The following is a 23,256-nucleotide window of genomic DNA, read 5'->3' on the forward strand; positions in this document are numbered from 1 at the left end:
TAACAGGTAAATACAACCTGTTAGTGATTCAGGAAACCTCAGCTTTGCTACATCTGTCAGCCAGGGAGGCCTGTTCACAAGTCGACACTTAAAAGCAACCCGCCATGTTTAGTTACTGCCCTCCAATTGCCACCGTGGCTCAGTTCCGAGTGACGGTTCTCTTCCCCCCCCCCCCCCATGTTAGAAGCCACAGTGTCATGTGGAGAGAGCAGTAGAACTAAACCACACCTTCTCTTCCTTTTCTGTGCTATGGGATAGGACCGTCAGGGAAGGCATGGCTTCAACTTATCACTGCTCTCCACATGACATTGGTTATTTCCTCAGCCACAAAATGCGTGAGAAAGTTACTAGTCTGGCCCAGAGTAGAGTACCCCTTTAAGCAATAGCTTTACCATAAGGGCATGGAATCAAAACACTGACCAACAGCACGTCTTCAGATTGAAAACCGCTCTTGACATTAGTTCTGCTTCGGCACTGAAGTATACCCTGAATTAAAGTGCTTGGCTATTTCTCAATGCCAATGGGTTTTTAGCTGAGAACAGTGTCTTATTCTGGATGACCAGACCTTTACCCATCTAGTGTTAGTTCATAAAAGCTTTAGTCCTAAATCCTCATTTAAAGATTTTGTGGCACAGACCCAAAATAGAAATTGAAGCCAGGACATCATGGCGAACAGCTCCAAAGATGAACGCCTCCTCACCAACTTGCCATAATTCACACAAGTTATGGCTAAGGATAGAGAGAGTATCCTCCAACACTTGGAAGAAAATACATTTTGAAAGTGGAAACCATTTTGGGTTCAGGATGCTGTGCCAAGCTTCAAATAAGATAAAGAGCATGGTTTCCAACCACCAAGATTTTCAGAATTAAAGGATGCACAAACTGCGAGTTTTTAAATATGCATTTAATACATTGGTGTAAAGCTTACATCATAGGAACATATTACCAGACATCACCAGAGACCTTAGAGAGCCATCAAAGCTTAGAAGCGCATTTACTATAATAGAGCAAAACTACAGAGAAGATGCGATTAGTGGAAAGTTAAATGGTTGGTGGAAGCACAGATCATGTCTTGCCCCAGTATCACATTCATAGAGCACCAAGAACTGGAGGAACCAACACTGATCTTCTGCCAATGAGACATCTATAGCTGGGACCAGACCACTGGCGAATACGTGAACTTGTCACAGAAGTAATAAGGATCCCCAGAACACCTGATCAGTGGTCACATCACTGCCAAACAAACATCTTAGTTCTGCTATTGACCAAAGAATGATAATCCAGGAGAAGAGTTCATGAATTCTGAGTCCAGAGGATGGCTTTGTAGGACGGTCCCATGTCCTCATCACAATATGCTTTCAGTGAGACTGATGGAGCCTAAATGAAGGAAGACAAAACTCAGTTTCTGGATTATTACATAGGAGCTCTCAATAGCAGTTTGATAAGTTAGATGTAAAGAGGAAAGATGACTTAGTATAGAGGGCAAGACAAGGCTTAATTATATATTGCTTGGATTTCATTGCTGGGAGGAGCCATGAGCCTGTGAGTCCTACTGACACCACCCACACTGCCGATTGGCTGCTCTCCTCAGATGAGTATACATGTGACGGGTCAGCAGGACTCAGGCTCACTAGTGGTCCGGACAGCAATTTAGACATACACATGGATTCACCTGATTAAAGCTGTTTATTTTGTAGCTGTGGAAATTACTTACAGTTCTTGTGTTACTGATCCTAGGAGATATTAAACATTTCCTTTAAGCTGTTGAGGGCATCTTCTCCAGTCATTACCTTCCAGTCTTCAGGCAGTCTTGCAGGTTCTGCATAAAATTCTTTAGCAAATTCTCTGTTAAATTTGGCGAAAATGAATTTCCAGTAATCTGAGGACTTAATGCTGGGGTCGGGTTGGATGGTCCAGTCTGGATAGTACGTGCGATACTCTTTGTATAGGTGAAGTTTACAACCAGTGTCTAAATTACTGAATGAATTTTCAGACACAACAGATGACGTACAAATGTCGGTCACTAATTTTTTTCCTCTTTCCCATCTGTAATGTCCTAAACCTTGAGGTCTATGGACAGATGCAAAGTGTTCGGTATGGTCGGCACCTTCAGCCTCACAGGGGACTTTACAGAATGGACACTGATGTCCACATCCAATCACCTTACTGAACAGCTCATCCTGAGGCTTCAGCTTGAGTTTGGAGAGCAAGTCTGGGAAAGTCATGGACTTAAGCTGTGCCAAGATCTGTTGTTGTGTAGATGCAAGAAAATCCTGACTACTAGTGGAGAACTGACGAACATCAATTGTGTTATTGAAAGCCGTGATTGCCATTGCTTCCGGTGAAATCACAAGCTTTTCATCCAACGCCTTCTGGACATTTTCTAAGAATCGAGGAATGTCTTCACTCTCCAGAATGGTCTCATCTCTAAGGACGTCCTTCACATCTTTGAGGACCGAGCTGATGAGAACTGCCTGTAATGGTTGTAGAGTTGCTCGCTCCTCATACATTTCTTTAATTTTATTTTGGATCCATTCTTTACAGAAGGTTTCATAAAATTTTGTATATTCAACATATTTTTTCAAAGACAATTCATCCAGTAAGTCCTTCAGTAGACTGTACTGGAAAAAGCTTCGACTTTTGAATATTTGGTTGCTTGAATCCTCTAAAATGTCATCCACCATCTTCTTCCCCAGATGACTGTAAACGTAATCGATTATTGCGGGGCTTAGACACTTTGTGCAGAACTGTTTGACTCTGCTTTGTGATTCATCTTTTGCTTTAAAAACATCAAGAAATACAGTCAGATAATCCGGCTTCAGGTTGTCCAGACACGTTTTAGGGTCGTTCCTTTCTATAAAACGATCGTGCATCTGTTGAAATCTGGTTGATGCTTTTCTAAAAATAAAGAGCTTGATATCCAACTCAAACTGCAATGTGAAGTGGAGATTTTTATTATGTTCATCTTCAAGTTTTCTATTAATCATCTGCAGAGTTTCCTGGCAATAAGTGTCATCATAGTCCTCATTGGTGTTCTCCATCTCGCTGACGTTTCTGTCGCACATTTCTATAAGTGAAGTAGCAAGATGATCAAGCTCGTCATAAGATTCTTTTTTTTTCCCAGCCATTTGTTCCCATATTTTCGAAAACCAATGCAGATCTATATGGCTTTCATAAATAATAAAGTTACTGTGTTGATCAGCCAACGTATTCTCAGCCAACAACGCTTCATTTATATCCGGTCCTTTGTGGCTCATGTCATTTCTAAGTTGTCGGAGAATCGCATCACTCACTTTACATCTCTCCAGTTTCTCAATTTGTAAATCTGACAGAGTCTTCTCCCACATGGCATTAAATTCACGTTTTACTTCTTCATCTCTCAGTTCATGGTCCTTCTCTCTGCAGGTTTTCAAGAGTCCATCAATTTTCTCTTCAATCAACGCCTGGTACTTCTTCTTGATGTCCCGAATCTTTAGTTTCCCCTTTTGAATAGAAAGTGTTTTTCGATACTTGTCTATCGCATTTCTCCTGAGCTCTCTTCTTAGACCTGTAATGCTCTTTTTAAAATCTTCCCGATGTCTTTCTATCAAATTAAGGTTTTCCAAATCCCCTTCATAATATTTCTCCAACAGGTCGATCATTTTCTTCTCCTCTTTATGCAGCAGTTGATCCAGATCTTTGATTGTCTCGTTGGTGTTTTCATCAAAATTGTGAGTCGGTTGATTCTTAATGTTCGTTTCTTTCCTCATTACCCAATTATGGACCTCTTTAGTAAAATGCCATTCCCACTGAGAGAACTGCATCGACAGCTTATTATAAGCTTCAGCCACCAGACTGTTCCTGAAGCTGAAGATGAATTTCTCATTTTTGACAGCATTCCACAAGTTTTTCACCCACTTACAAAAGTCTGGTATTCTTAAAGCCTTGTCTAGTGTCTTGGTTTGTAGGAATTCTAACAGATATTTTTTAAGTTCTGAAACGTGTTCACTGTACCCAGAGTTTACAGGAGCCATTGGTGGGACCCCCTGCCACAGCCCGGGGATGTACCAGCTGTGTTTGTCCAAGTCATAGTCCATGACATCACTGAATTTGTCAAAGCCACTTTTCTTTTCCATTTTTGCAGCCACTTTTGTCATTTCATTTAATTGTTCTAGGAGTTTCTTCCGGTCTCTAATATTCTTGTCATGTGCGGACACGTCGCTCACGTTCTGATGGACAAACTGGCAATTTGGTTTCTTGCCAACTTCTTTCATCCTTAGAAATGCATGGACAACTATCTGTAAAATATCCTTCATCTCTGTGGTATTTTCCATGGCCATATTCACTATAGTGATGTCACTCAGCCCAACCACGAGTGTGGCCAACTCATTGTCATGTTCATAACTGTCCTCCAGAGAAAACAATTCAGGAGCCTTCAACCCTTCAGTGTCGATCACCAGAATAAATTCACAACCCATCATCTCCTGAAAGTTCTCCTTCACTTTAATGAGAGTCATGAAGGCTCCTCGTGTGCATCGTCCACTGGCCACAGGGAACTGTAGACCAAACATGGTGTTCAGGAGGGTGGACTTCCCTGTACTCTGCACTCCCAGCACAGTTATCACCCTCATCCTGCATTGTCCTCCAGTCTTCTTGTTCAGCTTAGTCAGGACATCAGTTATCCATTTTAAGGGAATATTGGAGGCATCTCCATCAATCAGCTCCAATGGAAACCCATCCAACAAGAGATCCGCAGCAGTGCCTGGAAGGTGACGGAACCTTTTAGCAGATTCATTTTTTACTGTAGAATATTCAGCTTCATAAAACTGTCCTAACTCACGAATAAAATGCTCAATACCTAATGAACTCTCGGAAATTCTCTTGTCAAGCTGCTTCAGTTCTTGGGCATTGTCTGCTGCATAAGATTGGTTGCATATCTCTTTATATTCAGCTTGTAGCTTGGATACATTTATTCTTGCAATTAAATCAAGCTCAAACTTCATCCATTTAAGAAAATATTGTTTCTCATCTCTAGATAAATGTGCAAGTACATTAATAAATAGAGTCATGGCTCCAGGGAGAGCATGCTTATTTTGTTCACTATGAAGTAAATGACGTTTTGCCTTTATCTTTGACCGATATATTTCCTGATCTTCTCCACCTTGTTTTTTCATTCTGCAGAATTCCTTTTCTAATGTAGACAACTTTTTCCACAGGTCTCCTTGCAGGGTTAAGCTTTCATTCTTAAACCTTTCTACACTTTCTATCATTGAGGTGATGTTCAGAGCATAGTCGCTTGTTCTCAGAAATTCGGGAGAAGCTTCGTCTATATGGATGTTAAGATCAGAGACTTCTTTAGTAATACCTTTTACTTTTACTAGTTTAGGATTTTTTCTCAGTAGACCATTAATGATTTTTTGAACCTTGTTCATGAACTCTGCATCGTTCATGGTGGATGATTTTAGAACAACATTAGCTTTCTCAATCTTTAGGAGAGACATTAGGTTTTGCATGTGTTGCTTTGTCTCTGGGTCAACACCTTTGTCTTTACCCGGAGTGACAATGAAATAAAACTTTGTGTCAGAGGGACTGAAGGAGGATAGTAACCTGAATTGTCTCTCACACATACCATCAATAAATATGAAGGTGGCTGATGAGATCCGAGTGAGGAAGGTGAACTGCTCCCAGTTGGACTCCAGGTCTCCACGTAGATTGGCCACAGCAATCGGCTCTGGGAAGGCATCAGATTTCCCACAAGGAAAGTACCAGGACATTTCCACCAGCCCGTCAGATATCTTCCTCTCAATGTTTCCTCCATCCATGTTGTCATGTATGAAAAACTCATGATGTTGTTGAGCTGGGTTAAGAACTTGGTTTAAGATCTTAGATTTGGATAACTTATTTGGCCCCAACCTGACAAATGAGAAGATCGGCATCTCAATATTCACCACGTTGTCTTCTCTGAACCCTTTACTATCTGCTAGAGACTGAGGTCTCCATTTCTTCACAATATCTCTCATTGCCCAACGCATGAAGATGGATCCTGAACCATCACCAGAGGGAAGCAAAAGAGGAACTGGAAACTGGCACATGGACATTTTGGATACGAGTTCTTGCTGGAGACATTCATCTGAACAGCTGAGGACAGCGCACAGAACATCCAGAGGGTGAATAGATTTCGATTTCTGATTTTGCATAGTTTTACTGGTGAACAAATCCAATGACTCATCATCTGCACTTGATCCCAGGTTTAATAGGTCATCAAGTTCTGTTTTTCTTGCATTTCTGTGCAAAGCTATAATATTCATTAGGAAATGTCCAGGAAGGTCTGCTGTGGTTTTAGGCTTCTGATAATGTAGATTTTCTGGACCGATGCTCAAAATGTCCCTCAGCGTAAACTTTGAATTTCTAGACTTCTCCATTCCCAGTTCAACCAGGAGCTCCTTAAATGTTTTTTGTTTGCCTATAAAAAAAAAAAAAAAAAAAAAAAAAAAAATTACAAATCGTCTAAAGTTAGTATTTGATGCACCAAGTATATAATAAAAAAAAAAAAAAAAGTTATCCAGACCCCTTTAGTTTTTCTAACTCCATTTCTGTAGCTTACCACCATTTGTCATTTCAATAAGCCAACAGCAGAAAGGCTCGTCGTCCCATCTGCTCTGTCCCACAGACTAGTTCTACCAATACTGCCCCCACCATCTGTTCATTGCCATAAATGCGTTCAGAGCTCTCCTCCTACACAGTGTGCAGAGTTATGAACTTTGTATTTTTCTTGTCATTTCATTATTGCTCATCTCCATTCTTGGAAGTCCAGAGGGTTACTAAACAATATATAATAAAGCAACAGTTTTGTCTTGACAATCTGGGTGCAGAAATATTCTGCAACTAAAGTGTAAAGTTTCCATTTTTTAGAGAATAAGGAGCCAAAACAGCTCAATGAACAAAACCCATTTCTGACATTTCCACAGATCTCAAGATGAGAGAATATATATATTAGGAAAAAAACAAAACAAAATACCAGTAGTGATGATTGCCTTGGACAAGACTATTAACACTGTAGTGCCTACCTCAATAAACATGTGTCACGAATAAAGTCATGCCGGCTCAGACGATGCCCAGATTAACAAGGTCCGCGTCACATGTTGAAGAACCAGGACGATCTGATAAATGGGCTATTGGAACAAACCATTCATGGCCAAGGCACGAGAATCTGGATCTGATGAAATGCTACTATAACAGCAGACCAAGTGAGAGGATATATGAAGCGTATGAGGAAATCTGGATGTGGATACAAGACCTGCATGTCCACTGAGAAACAACTAGTCACCCAACATTTCAATGTCAAAGAAAAAGGCCATTATCACAACTTGAGATTGATGAACTGCACTGCAGATCCACCTAACATGAAGACCCGGAAGAACATGTGCAACTCCCTGAAGATCCTGATCCAAGCCTGCAACCAGAGAGGACTGCAGCCGATCTGAAACAGAAGATCTTAGATAAAAATTAATACCAAAGATAGACAATTGGGTCACCCTCCCAGGGCAGCGGGGTACTTGATACCAGGTCGGTGCAAGGGGGGGGGGGGGGAACGTGTCACAGCAGCGGTGACCCGGTCCATGGCCCTGGGCACCCAAATCAATGGTGGTTTTCAATGTAATAGTTTGTGACGCCACCTGTGGTGTTCGGCAAGCGAGATGTTAGGCCGACGCTGCATGCAGATCTGCTGGGACTGATGATATGGTGCAGCAAAGATGGTGTAGCTCCCCACAGGTGGAGCTGTAGTCCCAGGGCAGTGTAGCTGTGAGATTAGAGGAGAGGCACGAATGGTGTGGAGAATGGTACCCAGGTGTAGCAGTGCTGAAGGTTTTAGCACACAAATGAATGGAGGACACCAGGGCTTGCAGTTTCAAAGCTTTACTCACAGTCCGCGGTGCACACTGGTACCTGCCGTGTCCTCCGGGGCAGAGACTCAACCTCCCGGGCAAGTCAGGACTCTCCTCTCCAACACTCCGCCAACATGTACCCTTCTGAATGACTCCTCTATAGCGCCTTGTGGTGTGAAGCACCCCAGTACTTAGTTACCCTGGAAAGCCTCTTACTAGATGTTCCCTAGAACTCTCCTTGTACGGCAGACAGCTGTAGCCTACTTCGGGGACTCGCCCTCTCCCGAGCCCCAGCTCTCCATACAATTTCTGTTGTGCCCCAAGTCTTGGATGGGAGTAGTGCATTTACAGCCTACTACTCCACCAGTGTCTGCTGCAGAACCATAAGTGTCCATACAACCTCGGGGACCGGGCCCCAGCCTTGCACTGAGAACCTATAGGCAGGGTTCCTCTTCCAACCCACGTCTCCTCTGTTCTCTCTACTCCTTGGTTCTGTAGTGGTCTCTCTTTCCTATGGAATCTTAGGCTACAGTTCTAAGTCTTTCTCCTTCTCTCGGACCCGTCCTCAGACTCTCCCGACTGTCCTTCTCCCGCCTGACCTCCCAGACTGACTTCAGACTGAACTGTAATTCTAAACCTTCCCAATCTTTTATATGGATCTCAACTCCACCCACCTCCCAGCACATCCAGTGTTCCAAGCAGGGAACCACCAAAGGTGCTCTGCTACTCTAAACACTGAGCCGCAATGTGGTTGTGCAGAACTACCCTGTTGTGTTGGAGCGTGGAAAGGAGTTTCCAACTTTCCCAGACGGTGGGGCACTACACCTTAGGAGAAGGTGCAGTACCTCTGTGGCGACTGAGCCTCAGGGGCACCACACTGCCAAGGCTCAGCTGAAACACCAGACAGTATGATAGAAGATGCGAATAGAGCATTTTTATCAATACCTACCACAACTCAAACTAATGTACTGATCTATGCTACTGCCTCATCAATCATGGAAATGCTTGACTATACAATCAGCAAGAAAAGTACATGCCCCCTTGGAAAAGGAGACTGGAGACAAAGATCAAGGTGACACAAAGGGAAGTCAGCCAACTAAGAAATACAGAAGGGTGTAAAGATCAAGAATAAGACCAAGCTGGACAAGTACAGAGGCCTGACCCCAACTGAGGCCCTAGAGACTGCTAAACAGAGGCTCACCGCACTCGCTGCAAGACTAGGGAGATACAATAGAGAAGCTGAGGCCAAGAAGATAAATGCTCTTTTCTCCAGAGAACTATGCAAGGTGTACTCCCAACTACAGAGGAACAGCACAAAGGCTGCAACTCCACCAATAGCAGAGACTGAATACTGGAGGAACAGATGGGAGAACACCAGTGCAACATGGCTGCAAGATCTGAGAATGAAACAGCAACCACCTAGAGCAAGTACCAGTCACCATTACAGAAGCGGACATCCAACAGCGGGTCAAGAACATGAAGAGCTGGACAGCACCTGGCCCAGACATGATCCTCACCTACTGGCTAGAGAAACATCAGTACATGAACACATGGCAAATCAGATAAACCAACTGCTAGAAGAAGGCCACCACACACAGGGGCGTATCCAGGGGGGGGCAGCCGGGGCATATGCCCCGGGCGCAGCTGTCAGGGGGCGCCATCTGGCCGCCTGATGCGGCAGTCCAAGGAGGAGAGTCGAGACTCCCCGTCAGCGGCATTCTGCCGCCCCCACACTCAGATGATTCTCCCGTTCTCTGTCTGAGCCGGCTGTCAAACTGACAGCTGGCGCAGAAAGTGCTGCGCGTCGGTGTACTAGCGTCTTCAGACGCCAGTACATACATGTGACTGTCTGTCAAATCACTTGTTCTGTAAGCGCCAGTGCCGCGGTGTCTCACCGCCGCTGGCACTTCCGCATCAATGAAGCACCAGCAGCGTGATCAGGTCACATGATCACACTGCTGACGTCACACGCCGGCGGCCGGCTCTTCAGAGGCGAAGACTCAGGCAGGGAGGCAGGGGGGGGGACGCTAGCGGCTATATGGAGTCAGTGCAAGGGAAGATTGGGCCCAGACAGTGTGTGAGGAGCAAGGCCATGGATGGTGCAGACATATTCATGTGGTGTGGTGGAGAAAGATGAACATATGGGGGGGAAGGAGAAACCTAAGGACATTATGGGGGAACCTGAAGATCTTATGGGGGAAACCTGAGGACATTATGGGGGAACCTGAAGATATTATGGGGGGGGAACCTGAGGACATTATGGGGGGGGACCTGAGGACATTATGGGGATAAGGGAACATAATGTGTGGGGGGATTTTGAGTGGGGAGGGGAAAACAATGTGTGGGGGGATTTGGAGTAAGGATATTTAATGTGTGAGGATTTGGAGTGGGGATGGGGGATACTTGTGTGTGGGGAGATTGAGGACATAAATGAAGAGTATGTATGAGGGCATGTATGAGGAAACAGTATGGGGGGATGGGTGCAGGCACAGTATGGCGAGTGGGTGATGGGTGCAGACAGTATAGGGAGCCAAGCGGGTAAATGCATGTGGACACATTATGAGTAGCGATGGAAAAAAATCTATGTGGACACAATATGGGGAGTGAGGGTGATGGGATGTGTGCAGACACAGTATGGGGAGTCAGGGGGTATGTGTGAGCAGACAGTATAGAGTGTGAGGGGGTAATAATATGAGGAGACAGTATGGTGAACAGGGGGATGTTAGAGGAGACAGTATGAGGAGGGAGGGGAATAGTGTGAGGCAACAGTATATTGCAGATATTTTTATTTCGGAGCATTATAATGACACTTCTATCTTTAAGGGCATCATGTGGAGATTTGCTGCAGAAGACCGGAGAAGATGGAAGTCTGCAGAGGCCGCTGTGGATGAGAAAACTCATCAAGGGGTCTGGACAAGAAGAAAAGAACAACTCCAGAGACGTCATCTATAAGGTACCTGGATGTAAATATTTGTGATACTAATTCTCATGTTTTTATTTGTCAGGAGCATTACAGGGGTTGTCCAGGTTTGTGCTGAGTCTGCAGACATTCTATGTGACTGCAGACTTCTGAATTCTCACAGTGCTCACTGAACGTGGTTAGGATTCTCTCGTGCCGGTAATTTACATACATGCGGTCACATGCTGACTAGACATGTGTGGCCTCACTCAATGATAATGACAGAGCGAGGCCGGGCACGTCTAGTCAGAATGTGGCCAGAAGTATATAAATCACATACTTGTGCTGACATGACCGTGTACTCTTGCCACCGGTACGGGAGAATCCTAAGTGTGCAGTGCATTTGTTGTGAGAATTCAGAAGCTGCAATGTCAGGATTCAGCTCTGCAGGCTCCAGTAGTTATCACATGGACACTTCACTATGAAAATCGCATACTTATGGTCTTGTGATGAGCTTCTCTTCCTGCTTCTTTCAGTTTTTCATTGAACATTGAGATCATTAGGGAGAACAGCTCGTCAGTACATGACTAAGGTTGGAAATCGCTTATGTACTGGGGAAGGGGGGGGGGGGGGGGCGGCCGAACCGACTTCTTGCCCCGGGTGCCAGAAAGCCTAGATACACCTCTGACCACACAGGTTGGCTAACACAAGGAACAGTGCTGATCATGAAGGATCCTCACGAAAGGAACAGTTCCATCTGGCTACCGCCCGATAACCTGCCTTACAACATGGAAACTCCTGTCAGGCATCATAGCCACCAAGATACAGAACCATATGAACCAGTACATGAATCCAGCTCAGAAAGGCATTGGGACCAACACCAGAGGCTCTAAGCACCAGCTCCTAGTAGATTGGTCTGTCTGGATCTTGAGTGACTGCTCTATCTCAGCACAGCCTGGACTGACTACAGGAAAGCCCATGACTCAAATGCCACACACGGATCTGTGAATGCTTGGCTCTCTACAATGTCAACAGGAAATTAAGAACCTTCCTCAAACTCAATGGGGCTATGGAAAAACATTGGAAGTCAACTCAAGACAACTAGCGCAAATGGCCATCAAATGCGGCATATACCAAGGTGATGCACTGTCCCCATTGCTGTTCTGCATAGGCTTGAACCCCCTCAGTTAGTTAATTACAGAGTCTGGCTATGGATACAAAGTTCAAGAGTGGAAGCACCATCAGCCACCTCCTCTACATGGATGACAAAGTTATATGCGAAAAACGAATGAGATATCAATATCTAACAAACCGAACATTCAGTGTCTGCCTCTCCCACACCACCTCCTCACCTTGCCCCCTGTGTCAGTGTTCCTCAAGGCTCAGTTCTAGGACCCCTACTCTTCTCCATCTACACCTTCAGCCTGGGACAGCTCATAGAATCCCACGGTTTGCAGCATCATCACTAAGCTGATGACACAGATTATTATTTATTATAGCGCCATTTATTCCATGGCGCTTTACATAATACATACAAGTACAGTAATCTTAAACAATACAAGTCACGACTGGTACGGGATGAGAGGACCCTGCCCGCGAGGGCTCACAAGCTACAAACGCAGATCTACCTATCTGCACTTGATCCTCACCTCCTTACCAAAATCCCACAGTGTCTGCTTTTTCAGCTTTCTTCTCTGCTCACTTTCTACAACTGAACTTGGACAAAACAAAAATTCATAATCTTTCACCCCCCACCCCCCATCTCACTCTACCCCTCCACCAGACCCATCCATCAATGTCAATGGCTGCTCACTTTCCCCAGTCCTGCACGCTCGGTGCCTTGGGGTGATCCTCGACTCTGCCCTCTTTCAAGCCACATAGCCAAACCCTTGCTTCCTCCTGCCATCTCAAACTCAAAAATATTTCCTGGATCTATGCATTCCTTGACACCACAAAAACACTAGTGCACACCCTTATCTCGCCTACCATAGAAACCTTCAAAGAGAACTTGAAGACCCACCTCTTCTGACAAGCCTACAACGATCCTCAGTCTACAGAACCGCCGTACGACCAGCTCTACCTGCTCCTAGAGAATCCTCACCCATCCCTTGTAGACAGCCCTTGCGGGCAGGGTCCTCTCCCCTTCTGTACTTGTGTCTTGTATATTGTACTTTTCTATATTTACCCCTTTTCACTTGTAAAGCGCCATGAAATAAATGGCACTATAAAAATGTATAGTTCACTGATCCACCTGACAAGGATCTACAGTGAAGACATCGGGATGTCCTTCGGACTGGAGACGTGCAGCCGGTGGGTAAAGTGAGGCAAGGTAGTCAAGACTGAGTGGAGTTACCAGAAGGGCATGTAGCAGATGTACAGACATGCTACAAGGACCTAGACATCCCACAGGGATACAGTAACCATGATGAGGAGGCAAGGAAAGCAGCAACATTCAAATATCAAAAGGTAAGACAAGTCCTGAAGAGCCAGCTCAATGGGAAGAATAAAATTCACACCATCAATACATATGCCATGCCAGTTATCAGATACCCTGCTGGCATAGTGTGCTGGCCAAAAGAATAGATGGAGGCTGCAGATGTAACGACACGAAAGCTCCTCACAATGCATGGAGGTCTCCACCCCAAGTCTAGCACCCAAAGATTGTATACCAACAGAAAGGAGGGTGGTCGAGGCTTGATAAGCATCTAAGCCACCATCACAGATGAAACAAGGAGTATTCAGGAATACATCAGAAGAATCGTACCAAAAGATGAGATGCTGATAGAAAGCCTAAGGCAACAACAAGTCTGGAAACAGGATCATGAAGCGCCATGGCTAGACAAGCCACTGCATGGGATGTACCATCGACAGAAAATGGTGGTGGTTGACATGGAGACGTCCTACCAATGGCTGGAGAAAGCTGGACTCAGACAGCACAGAGGCGCTAATCATAGCAGCACAAGAGCAAGAACTAAGTAACAGATCCATAGAAGCAGGAGTCTACCACACAAGACAAGACCCAAGGTGCAGACTATGCAAAGAAACCTCAGAACCAGTCCAACACATAGTGGCAGGATGCAAAATGCAAGAACAGCATATACTGAATGCCACAACCAAGTAGAGGAAATTGTATACAGGAACATCTGCACAGCATATGGGCTAAGACCCCTCAAGACCAGGTGGGAGACCCAAGAGAAAGTGGTGGAGAATGAAAAGGCTAAAATCCTGTGGGACTTCAAAATCCAGATGGATAAGCAGGTGTTGGCTAACCAACCAGACATTGTGATAGTAGACAAGGATCAGAAGACAGCAATGATAATAGATGTTGCTGTCACTTGGCACTGCCACATCAGAAAGAATGAATATGAGAAGCTGGAGAAAAACCAGGGCCTCAAAGGAGAACTGGAGAAGATGTGGAAGGTGAAGGCCACAGTGATTTCAGTGGTGATAGGAGGACTTGGAGCAGTGACTCCTAAGTTGGAAGAATGGCTACAACAGATCCCAGGAGCAACAGCTGAGCTCTGTCCATAAAAGCGCAATGCTGGGAACAACTAAGAGCCTGTGCAGAACCCTCAAACTCCCAGGCCTCTGGTAGAAGATCTGAGAATGAGGAAGGACAACAAAGACCACCCCAGTGGGGGAGAGAAGGAAGTTTTTAATTATGTATTATATATTTCTGACCCTCCTCAGTGTGATATAGTATATAGTAATATGGCCACTTTGTTCTCTCTTGATATTCGCTTTGAGAAACTGCTGCGAGTCACCACTGCTGGTGAAATCACAGATCTGTGGTGATCGAGCTTTGAGGTGGACCTGCCCATCTGGAATCAAGTGGCTGACATATCACTTTCTAGCACCCTGGTTGAATACTTGTTTATACGCATCAATAACGGCCATTGTTGGGTTCAATAAATGCCGTGACAGACCTTCATCCAACAGCAAGGCTCATGTCATGAGTGGTCTTTTTGCATGACAGCCATCAGCACAGAAGGCCAAGGCCTTGTTTCAGCCTGGAGGCTCAGAGCTTTGGGAGCGGCACAAGGCAGTTATCCATGTTCCCTCACAATTTCCTGAACACTTTTTAAACTGTTCTTAATGCGGCCAAGAGACAAGATTGTAAGTGGGTGTAGCCGAGACGTACGTTTATTTTTGCCATGGTGGACATACCACACAGCATCACCGAGGCAGTTACCAGGCAGATTGCTTGGTGGGTGGAGCCTCCAGGTGACCTATAAATAGCTGTAATAGTTTTTCCAGTCAGTGTTTCAGCAAGGGCCCCAGAAGGCAGCCACCAGCCCAGCCAGGGCCCCGCCAGAGGGCAGCCACCAGCCCAGCCAGGGCCCCGCCAGAGGGCAGCCACCAGCCCAGCCAGGGCCCCGCCAGAGGGCAGCCACCAGCCCAGCCAGGGCCCCGCCAGAGGGCAGCCACCAGCCCAGCCAGGGCCCCGCCAGAGGGCAGCCACCAGCCCAGCCAGGGCCCCGCCAGAGGGCAGCCACCAGCCCAGCCAGGGCCCCGCCAGAGGGCAGCCACCAGCCCAGCCAGGGCCCCGCCAGAGGGCAGCCAGTGAACATGTGAGGAGATTATTTTTTCCCCCCTTCCAGTGGGCAGAGTAGAGATGGACCGACCAGAAGCCTTTGGATTGCATGAGAACTTGGACCCTTCAGGAAGATGGCATTCGTTGGTCTGCACAGCACCCTTAGGCTACCAGAATACTATGCTGTGGACACAGGAGGAGTACAGGCTGGGAGAGTAGTCCCCTATAATGGAGAATGGAAAACTGGAACCCTACAACATAAGGAAGGCCAGAGGAGGCCAGGATATGGGGGTCTGCTGGGGAACATCACCCTTGTGGGATAGAAGTAGACTATTGTGTCAGCTTGGATAACAGGATGAGCTCTGTTCACACTCGCCGTTTATCACGCCTCATATGTGCCGTTTCCTGCATCTGTCTAAGTGTTGCCCGTCTGAGGAACTTTGTCATCTGCACATGTAATACAGCTGAAAATATTACTAGTATCCATATGACCGCTGCAGCCAATTACTGGGCTCAGTGGTAATTCCCATAAGCCCCCAAAACGCTGAGTCTAGTTCTTAGAAAGCATTGTAACACCAAATCGTACCAGCATGTAACTGGGTCGCCCTCCCAGGGCTGTGGGGTACTCGGTACCGGGCCAGTGTCAGGGGGATGCGTGTCACAGCAGCGGTAACCCGGTCTGTGGCCCTGGGCGCTCAAATCAATGGTGGTTTTGTGGTTAATGTAATAGTTTGTGACGCCACCTGTGGTGTTTGGCAAGGGAGGTGTTAAGCTAGCGCTGCATGTAGATCCGCTGGGACTGATGGTGTGGTGCAGCAAAGATGGTGTATCTCCCCACAGGTGAAGCTGTAGTCCCAGGGCAGTGTAGGTGCAATGGATGAGGAGAGGCACAGAATGGTGTGGATGCTGGTACCCAGATGTAGCAGTGCTGAAGGTGTTAGCAACGAATGAATGGCGGACACCAGGACTTGCAGTTTCAAAGCTTTACTCACAGTCCGTGGTACACACTGGTGCCTGCCTCCACGCTGTGTCCTCCGGGGTAGAGACTCAATCAACCTCCCGGGCAAGTCAGGGCTCTCCTCTCCAACATGTACCTTCCTGAACGACTCCGCCAATGCGCCTTGTGGTGTGAAGCACTCCAGTACTTAGTTACCCTGGAATACCTCCTTACAGATGTTCTTAGAACTCTCCTTGTACGGCAGACAGCTGTAGCCTGCTTCGGGGACGCCTCGCTCCCGGCTCTGTGTTGCTGTTGTGCCTCAAGTCTTGGATGGGAGTAATGCATTTACAGCCTACTACTCCACCGGTGTCTGCTGCAGAACCATAAGTGTCCATACAACCTCAGGGACCGGGCCCCGGCCTTGCGCTGAGAACCTATAGGCAGGGTTCCTCTTCCAACCCACGTCTCCTCTGTTCTCCTACTCCTTCGTTCCGTACTTGTCTTTCTCTCCTATGGAAGCTTAGGTTGCAGTTCTACATCTCTCTCCCGTGCCAGCTGGCTCAGGTTACTGAGGCAGCTGCAGCACTCCTTCCTCCATCCCTTCTTCCAGGGATCCTCTCCTGTCTGAGTGACTTCCTACTCCACTGACCTCCAATTCTAAACCTTCCCAACCTTTTATATGAATCTGAACTCCACCCACCTAACAGCACATCCAGTGTTCCATGCAGGGAACCACCAAAGGTGCTCTGCTACTCTCTAAGCACTGAGCCGCTATGTGGTTGTGCAGAACTACCCTGTTGTGTGGGGTGCGAGTGTTGGAGTGTGGAAAGGAGTTCCCAACTTACCAGGATGGTGGGGTACCACACCTTAGGAGATGGTGCAGTACTTCTGTGGCGACTGAGCCTCAGGGGCGCCACATAACTCACTGAAGGATTTCGCTCTGCTCACCAGTTTATCATGAGATTCTCACATTCCCAGCCACATACAGACTAGCTTTTCTTCCTGCTTCTCAGTGAGGCACGGGCTGTAATGTTTCACTGAACATTTAGAGAATGATGAAGAGCAGCTCATCAGCACGTGACCAAGTGTGCAAGTCACATATGAGTGGTCACTTGTCTAATCAAACATATACCGTGTATAGGAGGAGGCTCCAAACTGAAAACCTAGATCTGGCTCCGATTCAGGATGATGGAGAAACTTCAGAAACCAATTTTATTATCCCAAAAGTATTTTTTTTCTTCATGCCATGCAAACAAAGTCCATTATTCAGGTGGAAGAATTCAAAATAATGGATGAGACAAAGGTCTCCTCCTCTACATCCAATGGTGGTGACACTTCCCCCCCCCCCCCCCATCAAGATTGAAAATCTTTCAAAATCGATTAGGTCATGGGACCAGATTGATAGGAGGGAGCTCCGGCGTCCTCCATTAGGGGATCTAGAGCCGTAAAGTGGATGTGCCGTAATAAGACAATGGTGGCTGCATGAAAGTGGGTCGCCCTCCCAGGGCTGTGGGGTACTTGGTACCGGGCCGGTGTCAGCGGGATGTGTCACAGTGGCGGTGACCCGGTCCGTGGCCCTGGGCGCTCAAGTAATGGGGGAATTGAAATGGTGGAATGTGGTTGAATAGTTCGTGACGCCACCTGTTGTGTTCAGCAAGGGAGGTGTTAAGCCGATGCTGCATGCAGATCCTCTGGGACTGATGGTATGGTCCAGCAAAGATGTAAAAGCTCCCCACAGGTGAAGCTGTAGCCCCAGGGCAGTGTAGATGTGGTTGGCACGGGGATGTAGCAGTGCCGGAAGGGTTGGAAGCAGACAGACACAGCGGGGTGCAATTTCTGTACCTTTACTTGATAAATGCAGACCAGGGTCCTGATTACAGATGGTACCGGAGCAGGCTAGCCTGGAAGCAACTCAGGGATTCTCCCTCAGCAGATGGGCTGTGCAGTCTCCTTCCTAGCGCTTATTTGAGGGATCTCCAGTACTGAGTTACACTGAAGTTCCTCCTGTCAGATGTTCCCAAGAACTCTATTTGTACGGCAGACAGCTGTAGCCTGTTCCAGGGACTCCTCACTCCTAAGTCCCAGCTTACTATCAGTGTTGCTGTTGTGCCCTCAAGTCTTAGATGGGAGTAGGGCATTTACAGCCTCCTACTCCTCTGGTGTCTGCTGTAGGACCATCAGTGTCCATACAGCCATGGAGACCAGGCTCCAGTTCATGCGCTCTTGCAGGAGACAAGCTCTTCCTCTCAGCTCTATCTCAGCGCTCCTTCCTCACGTCTGCACACTTCACCCTCTGCAGACTAACTGACCACTCCTTCCTCTTGGCCCTCAGAGAGCACTCCTCCCCTTAATTCCAGTTCAGAGTCTCCCTGCTGGCCTGGAGTGGAACTGTGTTGCATGTATTGGTTAACTGCGAGAGAGACCCTTCACTGCTTCCAAGCCTGGCATTACCCTCCCTGGAGGAAGGTAAAGCCACTGTGGCAGCCATACTCCTGGGGGCACCACATTAGCATCAAGAAACCAACCATCTACAGATGCTTCAAGATCATGAATGCAGAGAAACAAGAGCTACCAATCATCAAGAGCCTAGTTAGAAACAATGAGTGGATAAACCCCAGAGGCCCCAATAAAAGATAAGTCAGAGTACTGAGGCCATGTCATCAGTAACAAGACTACGGTTGTTGGATGGCGTCTTTCCTACTTCATGGATAATTAAATCCGCATTGTCCATTCCAGCTACTAGACTGGTTTACTTCCATTAACTAGTTACAAAAAAAAAATAAAAAATTCCTCCATCTCAGGAAGCAAATTGTTCTCAAAACCTCCATCCAGGATTTCTTTCAATAGAGGAACTTAAAGTTTGATGTGAGGGGAACGCTTCTTTATCCTCTTAATATATTGTAGTCATCATATTCTATAGCGCTGCGTACTTACAATTGCTCATTTTGCCTTTCTACCCAAATAATAATTTTCTATTCTCTGCTCTATGTAGACACAGGAGGTCTCTTGTTCCTGAAAAACCTCATTCTCCCCCTGACAAAGCTGCTCCCTCCTCCCCCTCACGTTCCCTTTTGCAGTGATGAGTCCTACTACAGGGAAAATTGACCTCTTAGCTACTCCGTTTTTTTTTGTTTTTTTTAATCACTTGATTTCACAGACTTAATGGAAAAGAAGAATTATCCAGGTAGAAAGGAGGAATGGGCAACTGATGACTGCAATATTTTAAGAGGATAACAATTCTGATGGTAAGTGGGCTTCTTTAAGTTTAGCCAATTGGTGCAGAAAATCCAAAGAAACAAAAAGATAAAAAAAAAAAAAAAAAAGCACCAAATCATGTACATTGTGTGTATAGTTCAACATGAAAAATTTTGGTGAAGCGTCCTCCAACAATCACAGTACACATTTTGTACAAGGCATTGTACTGAGGGGCATGAAACTAAAGTTCTTTATGCTGCCTAGAAGTATATGGTCGGCAGCACAAGGACAATCTATAGAACTACTGTACAGACTTTAACAACCGGCACCAGGTGACTGTCCAATAACAGCACAATTTGCATGAAGCCCCCGGATAATCCTTCAGGGCACATGATTTTCTATAAATATTTAAAAAAAAAACAAAAACGGTGACATTTCGGTCTAATTGGACCATGAGACTCAGATTTAAGTTTTTTTTGTGCTTCTGTTTTTCCTACATCCCTAAACTTATTCCCCTGCACCCCTCAACATAGTTTTTTTCCCCATATTTTGCCATTAATGGATTGTGCAAGTTTGATCTCCCCCAACATAATGGAAGTAGGATACTCACTGTCCTGGAGATGTTCAGATACAGATGACAATCCTGGGAATCTGGGAATCATGTTCTGTAGATGATTCAGGAACTTCTGGCAGGCCTCTTCTCCCTTGTGAAGAATCAGGTCCATCAGACTAAGGGTTTTCTCCACCGGACTCACAACTTCGCACAGATTTCCATGTTCTTCAGAAGTTATAAGCTGGAGAGAGTTCACTTCATCCATGAAACCATCGACGTCCTTCTCAAACACCTCGGAGAATTTCCATCTCAGACGGTGGATGGTCTTGGATGCCGCCATGATAACTGAAGGTCAGCCTGCGAAAAATGTAAGAGATCAGTTACTACTGCATGAACAGATGGACACCGTCCTAAAGAAAAGTATAAAAACTGAGCACTGTGCAATAATATAACGAGGCGCTCATGCCACAGCGAGATACGGACCTTCGAGAAGAGACAAGGGGACAACTAGGGAAGAACAGGGAAGAGTTTTCCTGGCTGACCAAGGGGAAGCCAGCAAAAGAGGCAACCATGGATGGACAAGGGGGTGGGAAGAAAAAAAAAAAGTTAGAGATGAGGACAAAGGGGTGGCTGCAGACAAATACCAATGAAAAAAACATGGTGGCTCAGTGGTTATTACTGTAGTCTTACAGTCCTGGGTTCAAATCCCACCTAGGACAACATCTGCAAGGCGTCTATGTTCTCCCCCTGTTCCATGGATTTCCTCCAGGTTCTCCGGTTTCCTCTCAGTCTAAAGACATACTGATAAGTAATCTAGATTGTGAGCCCCAATGGGGACAGCAATGATAATGTCTGTAAAGCTGTGGAATTAATGGTGCCATACAATAGAGGAAAATAAATAAAAATAAGATTGGGGTGAGAGCAAGCAAGGTGGTTAGAGTAGATGACAGTGAAAGACAAGGGGTGGCAACAAGGCAGGAGGCACCCTAGGGGGAATAGGGAAAGACTGGAGAAGGCGGCCCTCAAGTAGAGATCAGGGAAGGATGCAGAAGAGGACAGAGGATATTTAAAAGAACGAAGGGGAAAAAAAAAAAAAAAAAACAAAAAAAAACACAAGCAAGGCCATGTGCCAACATAGTGATTCCTGAGCAGAATTGCACACGCTGCTCCCGTGAAGACACATGCGGTTTTTGACGCGCCTTTTTAAGCGTTTGTCAAGCGTTTTTGCCCATACAATTGATGGTATGTGGACTCGCACGAGATTCCACAAAATTGATGAACATGCTGCTCTTTACCGATAAGTGATTCCACAGCGGTAAAAAACGCACCATTGGCACAACATGTGCATTCTCAGTTAGGAATCCATGGAATGCATTTAAGCGTTTCTGCGGCAGAATCGTGCATTTAAAATCGCCGCGGAAACGCTTAAAAAGCGCTCCGTGGGCACACAGCCTCAAGGTTTCAAAGGACAAGGTCATCGAAGAACAAGGGAAAAGGTTGGAGAAGAGAGACGAGCGCTGCAGAGGAAGACGCTCCGGAGGAGGAGCCAACACTAGCGGGGTTTCACCACAACGCTCAGTTTATTCAATAGCTCTTGGAATAAAATAAAAGTTCCATAATTAGATGTGATTATTATAACAAAAAAAAAAAAAAAAACACCACACAGATACATGCAATGTCAGGGGAGATTATAAAACCTGAACTAAAGCGATATTTGCAGCGCTGAGCTTTAACAGATCAGGTGCAGATTGAATTTTGTACGATAACTGAGAAGACACTGGATTAAAGACTTCATTGTTCGATGATCGTTAAACTCCCCAAGACCATGTTCACATGTTGCATTTTTTGCAGCTCTTTTAATAAAAAAAAATTAAAGTCTGCGCTTAACATCTCCAGCAAAAGCCCTGAGGTCACAGATCTCCTGCACGCTGGGTTTTTGTTCCAGACTGAGAACTGAGATCTGCGGCACCTTAGAAATCAGTGAGAAAGTTAAGGAAAAAAAAAAGAGACCCACAGGCTTCGCTGGCTGCATTTTGGGGTGATCAAATCATGCACTGTAATGAGTTACATAATCAGCACAAAAAAAAACAAAACACAACAACAACGTATGAACATAGTCCAAGGACACTGTGCAACACCACTGCACCAACAGGGGGCGCCACCCTGGTGCCTACAATCATACTGCAGGCAAAGCCCCATCTCTGGGTCACAGCAGAACCAAGAGCCCTGACCCACAATCCCCAGCACTCACCTTCTATGTGGAGTCCGGCACAAGGCTGAGGACAGAACGAACAGAACCGGCGCAGCCTCCTGCTGATTTATAGGCACCTGGGCCCAATGGGTGGAGCGCTGGTCTTAGGCCTCTTTCACACTTCAGTCTTTTTTGCATCAGTCACAATCCGTCAAAATGTGAAAACACGGATCCAGTGCAGATTGTCCAAAAATTGGTGCACCGGATCCGTTTTATTCGACGGATCCATTGCAGCAGCCACTGTAGGAAATTTAAAGGAATGGGAGTCGTTCGTTCGAGGGAGAGAGAGAGAAAGAGAACTTTCTGTGCCAGAACGGCTTCCTTCTGGGCATGCTCAGGTGAAAAAGCGGAATCCGTTGCTGGATTCCGTCATGTGACAGACGGCGACGGATCCGTCACACATAGGCGTCCATTACTGCAGACGACGGACGGCGATCCGTTGCTGTCCGACTTTTCGACAGAGACAAAAAATGTTCCTGTGGGCGTTTCCCCCGACTTTCCGACGGATCAGTCGCATGATGGACGAAACAGATGTCCATCCATCGCAATCCGTCAGCAATACAAGTCTATGGGGAAAAAGACGGATCCAGCGGACAAATCCGTCGGATCCGTATTTTTCTCCTAACAACGGATTTTGACTGACGCCAAAAGACTGAAGTGTGAAACAGGCCTTAGGAGACAGAACATGTGCTCGGCTGCTCTCACGGCTCTGTCTCGTGCTCCACCACTCTCAGGGCTCTGTCATGCGCTCCTCCGCTCTCAGGGCTCTGTCGTGTGCTCCTCCGCTCTCAGGGCTCTGTCGTGTGCTCCATCGCTCTCACGGCTCTGTCGTGGGCTCCGCCGCTCTCACGGCTCTGTCGTGGGCTCCGCCGCTCTCAGGGCTCTGTCGTGGGCTCCACCGCTCTCACGGCTCTGTCGTGGGCTCCGCCGCTCTCACGGCTCTGTCGTGGGCTCCGCCGCTCTCACGGCTCTGTCGTGGGCTCCCCGCTCTCACGGCTCTGTCATGCGCTCTGCCGCTC

The 23,256-nt window shown here is 46.4% G+C and overlaps 1 protein-coding gene across 1 annotated transcript; it reads right to left on the minus strand.

The window, feature by feature from the left end:
• Positions 1 to 886: 886 nt before the first annotated feature.
• Positions 887 to 22,381, minus strand: LOC141050790 (up-regulator of cell proliferation-like). Its single transcript, XM_073547444.1, has 4 exons — positions 22,238 to 22,381; positions 20,044 to 20,343; positions 1,715 to 6,442; positions 887 to 1,377 (listed from the first exon to the last, which is right to left on the minus strand). Exons 2-3 carry the CDS (start codon positions 20,324 to 20,326, stop codon positions 1,734 to 1,736), a joined length of 4,992 nt encoding a protein of 1,663 aa, XP_073403545.1. The 5' UTR covers positions 20,327 to 20,343; positions 22,238 to 22,381; the 3' UTR covers positions 887 to 1,377; positions 1,715 to 1,733.
• Positions 22,382 to 23,256: the final 875 nt, after the last annotated feature.

The sequence above is a fragment of the Dendrobates tinctorius genome, unplaced genomic scaffold (assembly GCF_039654945.1).
Source record: "Dendrobates tinctorius isolate UK_male_01 unplaced genomic scaffold, ASM3965494v1 ptg000152l, whole genome shotgun sequence".
Classification (NCBI taxonomy): domain Eukaryota; kingdom Metazoa; phylum Chordata; class Amphibia; order Anura; family Dendrobatidae; genus Dendrobates; species Dendrobates tinctorius.